The following is a 7,263-nucleotide window of genomic DNA, read 5'->3' as shown; positions in this document are numbered from 1 at the left end:
GGTTCCCTTCTAGGTTATCAATGGACTCTTCCAAGCTCTTAGGGTTTCTCTCTAACGATTATCACAATTAGAGGAATTAGGGTTAGGGAGGAGGAATTAGGGTTAGGGAGGAGGATTAGGTTAAAAAAAAAATTAGGGTTAGGTTTAAGTTTATATATAAGGAAAAAAAAAAACCCTAATTAAACCCTAATATACAAAAGCCCAAGCCCAAGCCCAAGCCCAAGCCCAAGCCCATCATCCAAATTGCAAAGTTAAACGAGTTATGCAGAACTAACCCCTCAAGTTTGGTCAACTTCCGAAACTAACCCAAACTTAATATATATATATACACACACACACACACATCTGACGGGTATTATAATTACACTTGAGCTAATGGAATTGTTCCAAGCTTTTAGAATCTTTGGCTCTAAATGGTTCTCAAAATTCACTCTTGATCCGGTCAATACAATTCAATTTCTTCATGGGTATCAATAACACAATACTTATATTAAAACTCTAGTTTTATGGACCAATGTTATTTAGTATTTCTTTTTGATTAACCTGTATATCCAATCCGCTATGCGAGCCGACTAATCACAAGACAACTACCTGTTTTGTCGGTAGCCTTGAGTCACCGCATTTGATCTCCCGTGGCCACAAGGGGATTTTTATTCCTCATTGGATTTGAACCTGAGACCTCCAGACATTTTTGACATTTTGAGCTCAAGCTCAAACCAATCAAACACCACCCTTGTACTTATGTTATTTAGTATTTATTTTCTTTTATAACATGTAGAATGTTAACATCTACAAAACCGAACACAAACAACGACCATAATTGATATACAAATAAACAATACTTTGAATCAACATGAATACGAAACTTAACCTATAATAAATAAACTCACACAACCTTTTCATATTTGCTGATGTTTGAACCCCTGACTTTCTAGAAGGCCAAAGTTTACGATACCGCTAGGTTAAAGGCTGGTTATGCTTGAGAATCTTTGACCTATCTTTACTGTATTACGAAGTATGTGACGTTTCTAATTTCTCATTCTATCATTAATTATTAGATGAAAAATGTTTTTCTCTTTATTATTAGGTAAAAATATGATTCAGTTATTTAAAAGATGTAATAATTACATATTTATAAAGTTGTGTATAATTTTCATTGTGAACATTTATTTTCAAATTAACTCAGTAGTATTTTTATATTCTTTTTAATTTATACCCATATCAATATATTAACTTTAACATTTTAAAATAGATAAATTGCATGAAAAAATAACGCACTTTAACTTGATTTCTATTTTGAATAACATACTTTCAAAACTTTCATTTTGGTACGTAAGATGTAAATCTTTAAACATTTAAGTACTCGAATAACCAGTTGAAGCATTAACCAGTTATCATGCTAATGTGACGACTGATGTAGTATCTAACTCAGTATTATTTGCTGACGTGGTTAATGACATTGATTTTTTTAAATGTAAAATTAGCCTTCAACCGGTTTTCTCGGATACTTAAATGTTTAAAACTTACATCTTAGATATCAAAATGAAAAATTTAAAAGTACGTTGCCCGAAACATGAATCAAGTTAAAATACGTTACTTTTTCATACAATTTGCCCTTGTAAAATCAAACAAAACTATAAAATAAATGAAATCAAGAAAGACGCAAAACGAAAATAAATATGAATCAAGGTTATACGTTTGAATTCTCGAACGTCAAAATTAAGATATATCATGTTGCATTACAATAAAATGTTCCAAAAATAATTAATGAGTAAATATTTTCAAGATGAAGTGTGAGATCAATAAGAATCTCAAATGATCGTCTGGAAGCTCGAATCTTCCCCCACCGGACCGGAAAAATCAGCCGGAAAAAAATCGATGTCAGCCGCCGTGCACGGCCGGTACATCCACCCATCCACCGAGTCAAACAAAACCAATTCAGTCGACGACTCCGGCGACTCCAACCACCCCTCTAAACTCGGCAACTCGATAATCTCACCGAGTTCATCAGCCGAGTTGCCGGAAACATGATCATCGGAAGCCAACGACGGTGGCACAGAGAAATCCGGATATGAAGCAGATGAACTGAACTCTTTCATGGCGGCAGCCATGGCGGCGGCGGCTTGGACGTCACGCGGCGAGATTGACGCCGGACGTGGCAACAAGTCTTTGAGTTGAGGAAAGTTGAGAATGGCGGAGTTTCCTTTGATGGATAAGGCGGCGACGTCGTGAGCTCTGGCTGCCATCTCCGGCGAGGAGAAAGTGCCGAGCCAGATACGCGATTTCTTACGTGGTTGCCGAATCTCCGATACCCATTTGCCCCAACTGCGCATTCGAACTCCACGGTACACCGGTGGACGTGTTTTCTTCGCCGGAATCCCATTCTGGCGAGTTAATGTGGTGTCAATGCCGGAATCGGAAGGTTGATCGGATTTTGCCATTGGTGGCTAAAGAGAAGGTGGAAGGGAGTAATTATAGTGACGAATACCCTACCGAACGTGTGAATAAAGATATGTTACGTCTTATTTGACCAATAAATTTAAGTGCTTATTTATTTATCTGTTAATAATTTCATTAAAATGTAGCATTTGAATCGTTAATAAATGAATTTTGTTTAGTAGATTTAAGTTTGATTTTTAATGGTTTTACAACCCTTTGAATGATTTGTATCTTGGATCTCCTTGAGCCGTTTATTGTAAACAATTGTCAAACAATCATATTTCATTTTACACTATGTCATAAGAGCCTATTAATCATTCTGATTATTTACGAGTCCCTAAGACACATCAAATTTTTATTTATTTTAAATTTATTTAATTGATGTTTACTTTCTCTCTCTTCTTACATGTATTCATATGATTGGTTTTTTGGTGAGTGTGAGAGAGAGTTAGGAACTGTTTACCAAACGCTTACCCATGTAAGTGCTTACCAAGTCACATTACCTTACCGGATGAATATGGCAAGGACCAAGAATCTTACCTGGTAAGAGCGAGGCAAAAACCGAAAGTCTTATCCGGTAAGTGAGGACGATGACTCTTACCACGGTTAACACTTACCAAGTAAATTGTTGTATCCAATGCCGTTTTGGTGGATTAAAATTTTACCGGGTAAAAAGTGATAGTGTTGAATTTTACCGGTAAGCGCTTACCGGGTAAGTGTTCGGTAAACGGTCCCTAAGAGTGGGTTATTATTGTATTATAAACTTTGAGATTTATTTCATTGTGAGGTAAAATATAATTAGGGATGTATTTTCATATAATGTGTTGTTAGAACTTCAGGATGTTATAAAACATTTAGGTCCCGTTTACCAAACGCTTACTCAGGTAAGCGCTTACCAAGTCACTTTACTTTATCGGATGAATATGACAAAGACTAAAAATCTTACCCGGTAATAGCGAATACAAGAATCGAGAGCCTTACCCGATAAGTGAGAACGAGGACTCTTACCATGGTTGGCGCTTACTGGAATAAATTGTTGCATACGATGCGTTTTAGTGAATAAAATCTTACCCGGTAAGTAAGCGATATTGTTGAATTTTACCAGTAAGTGCTTACTGGGTAAGCATTCAAGTAAACGGCCCTTAAGTTAGGAGGTGAATTTAGCTGGATAAAACGACTATACGTTAATTTTCTTATTTTAATCGATATTAATATATTTACTCTGTCTCTTTTTATCTCTTTTTATTAAATAGACCTGGGATGACAAATATCTACCAAACAAAACAAGCCAACATGTGTATTAAGGGTGCTCAAAAACCCGACCAACCCGATCAACCCAACCCAACACGAAATAACTCAATACGAAGCAACCCGATATCTAATCGAGTTGTAAAATTGTCAACCGTAGGCATTAAGTTGATATTGAGTTACTGTTATTTGAACCCAACCCAACCGGATGAACCCAATATCCTTTTATTTCTTGGATTTAATATGATTGTTGACTTTCTATTAATATGTACATTAGACAATTACATTATCATGTATGTTCTTCGTATATATGTTCAGTAACTGTGAACATATATGTGTAAATTAAGAAAATTAACTAAATGTGATATACGTAAGAAGTATGGATAAGTTATATCAAATGGTTGATGATGAAAAAAAAACTATGAATAGAGAAATAACATATTCTAAGTTAGAAGAGTACTAAAATGTACCAAAGTATCAACCCGACCAACCCGTACGGGTTGGATTGGGTTGCACTTTGGTTCGGGTTGGGTTGGATTAAGATTTTTCAAACCGCAAGCATTGTGTTGGGTTGTTCAAATGTCTTCAACCCCGATCAACCTAACCCATAAACACCCCTACGTAGTACCATGCCAAGTTTGCAAAGTTGCTTAGTACTTGGTACACAGTATTATAAGTCACATATCATGGTAGTATCATGATACCAACTTATATAATTATTTATTAGTTTTTGAAATTTTTATATGCATGGAATATTAAACTTTATAACTTTAATTAATTTGTTTTTGAACATTTGAATGCTTGTAAGTTTTATTCATTGCAATTAAAACCCTAAAACATCACATGTATTACTGAAAACTCAAATTTGAACATAAAGGCAAATATTTATATATGTAACTTGAAATTTGATACAAAGTCAGTACCATGTACCAACAAGAAAATGTTGGTACCAAATATAGTTAGTTGGTACAGGTATAAAATTGTGCGTACCAGTTATAATTGATAGGTAGATAGTATTGAAGAAAACAATCTTGGTATCATATCAAATCCACCCATACTCTATGTGATATACCTTCAAAGCACTTTTTAAAAAATAAAACTTTATATATAATAATAATAGTTTAATTTTACCAATGGAAATAGAATTTTCTTTTATTGTCAATCGAATTTTAGAAGATTTTTTTATCTTAGAGAACGGTATAACGAAACTTGTAAGGTTAAATAAAAGGGCAAATTGCATGAAAAAGTAACGTACTTTAACTTTATTTTTATTTTGGGTAATGTACTTTCAAAACTTCTATTTTGGTATCTAAGATGTAAAGTTCTAAATGTTTAAGTATCCAGGTAATCGGTTGAAACATTGACCGGTTACCATACTGATGTGGCGAGTGATATAGTATCCAACTCGGTATTATTTGTTGAAACATTAACCGGATACCATATCATTCGTCATATCAGCATGGTAACCGGTTAATACTTTAACCGGGTTATCCAAATACCTAAATGTTTAAAACTTTACATCTTAGATATCGAAATAGAAGTTTTGCAAATACGTTACCTAAAAGAAATCAAGTTAAAATACGTTATTTTTTCATTAATTTATTTTAAATAAATAAAAAAAGTTGTTTGTATTATTTTAGAGAATAAAAATATTAAAACATAAAAATAATAATTTATTATTTATTTTCATAGACCATGGTTTTCAATCAAGTACGAGGGGCAATCTTTTAAGAATCCGCAAATCTGTGGAGCCATTAAATTTAGGGTTAATAAATAAATAAATAAATAAATAAATAAATAAATAAAATAGAGAGAATACGAAAACGATCAACAGAAAGGGGTGCATGTGATGTGTCCTGCGATCTTAAGTCGCGGCCAAAGTCGTGTGAATCATATGTGATTTTACTCGTAATCTTAGTGTAAACTCATACGTGATTCGACTGTTTTTTTATTCTTTTATTTAGATGTTGTTTGATAATTGCTAAATGGTTTGGCACAGAATGATTAAGAAGCTCTCATGATATAGTGTAAAATGAAATATAATTGTTTGGTAATTGTTTACAATGAAATTAGGACGTTGAATGGTTAAAGGATGCTCAGGATACAAAATCATTCAGAAGGTTTTAGAACTATTATGAGACAACTTTTTTTACAAACAAGATTCACTACTTACGATTCAGAGACTGTCTCTTAATAAAATTATTAAGAGATAAACAAACTCCTTAGTTACTGTTCTCGTATGAACATAAATATATATACACACACATGCATGCATGCAGGCATGCACAGACAGACATATATATTTATTTAGTAGTCGTGTATCCATACGATACAATAAGATGTTAAATTTTATTATAAATTGGTAATGAAAAATCAATATATATGAGATCTAATATGAACAGTTCGTTTGAGATATTTAAGGCTATTTCTTAAATAAACTAAAAGAGTAATATAGTAATTCTATTTTTGACAACTAATATAAATATTTAATTAATTTTTTTAGAATGAAATATATAATTAAAATTGGTTACCTAGTATATCAATTATCTAATATACATCGTATTTTAAAGACGTTTGTGAATCAAGATGTATCACAGTGATAACGTTCGCAATGTTTCACGTGTATCATAATGTATTTTCTTTGTTTTATGAAATGTATCATAGTGTGCATTTTTATTGCTTTACAAAGGTATCACGTTATGCGTCTTGTATGTATATATGAGTATCACAATGAATATCGTTTGTATGTATCACAGTGTGTATCTTGTGTTCACATAAGGTTTATCGGAATAAGGTTCGTCGGAGAGAGGAAAGAGGAGAGACGAGAGATGATAATTATAAAATCCCTAAAATGTCCTTAATTAATATTTTAAGTTAAAATTACCAAAATTATTAATTTCCTAATTAAATCTTTGATTTATTGTTGAGATTGGATCTCACGATTACCATAAACAAAACAGTTTTCATTTGACCAGTCTCTGTATTATTAATCCACTACCAAACAGTAATATATAGCTCATTCAAAAAGTGTGAGTCCCATTAAGCTCATTAAAATTCTAACAAACAGGTCTTACGTTAAGCCTTCATTCTCTTGATTCTGAAGCAAGATGACACTAAACGAACATTTTTGTTTTATGATGTATGATACAAATGAACAATGACTATTTTTCAAGAAAATCCACAGGATAAAGTCGAGAAGGTTAAGGACTCTTTGGCCTTTTCGCCTATCCTCGGGGATATCTGGCTAAACTAATCAACCGTATTAAGAGGGGCTCTTCGGCCACACATATCGTCCTTGTAAATAGGGGACAATATCAGATTTAACAAAATCTTAAAAGACTGTTGAATATTCAACTATTAGTGACGTCGCCACTGTCTGTAGCCTCCGTTTATAGGCATCTTAAGCTGTAACAACCAACTACTGCCTCCATTTGATTTTACTGAATATGATACATGGAAAGATGAAGACAAATGTTGGAAGACAACATATTGTATGCTGTTTGAAAACTTCTATCCTTGGAATAACTTAATATCAGTTATTGAAAATTAACAGTTTGCTTAAACAATTTGTTGGGA

The 7,263-nt window shown here is 33.0% G+C and overlaps 1 protein-coding gene across 1 annotated transcript; it reads right to left on the bottom strand.

Annotated features, from left to right (window-relative positions):
* Nucleotides 1–1,811: 1,811 nt before the first annotated feature.
* LOC112516370 (dehydration-responsive element-binding protein 3-like) lies at nucleotides 1,812–2,441 on the bottom strand. Its single transcript, XM_025123379.1, has one exon. The coding sequence runs from the start codon at nucleotides 2,439–2,441 to the stop codon at nucleotides 1,812–1,814; it is 630 nt and encodes a 209-aa protein (XP_024979147.1).
* Between the last annotated feature and the right edge of the window lie 4,822 nt (nucleotides 2,442–7,263).

This window comes from Cynara cardunculus (assembly GCF_001531365.2).
Source record: "Cynara cardunculus var. scolymus isolate 2C chromosome LG 8, CcrdV1, whole genome shotgun sequence".
In the NCBI taxonomy this organism is placed as follows: Eukaryota; Viridiplantae; Streptophyta; class Magnoliopsida; order Asterales; family Asteraceae; genus Cynara; species Cynara cardunculus.
The sequence above is the reverse complement of the archived record's forward strand: the minus strand, read 5'-3'. Positions and strand labels throughout refer to the sequence as shown.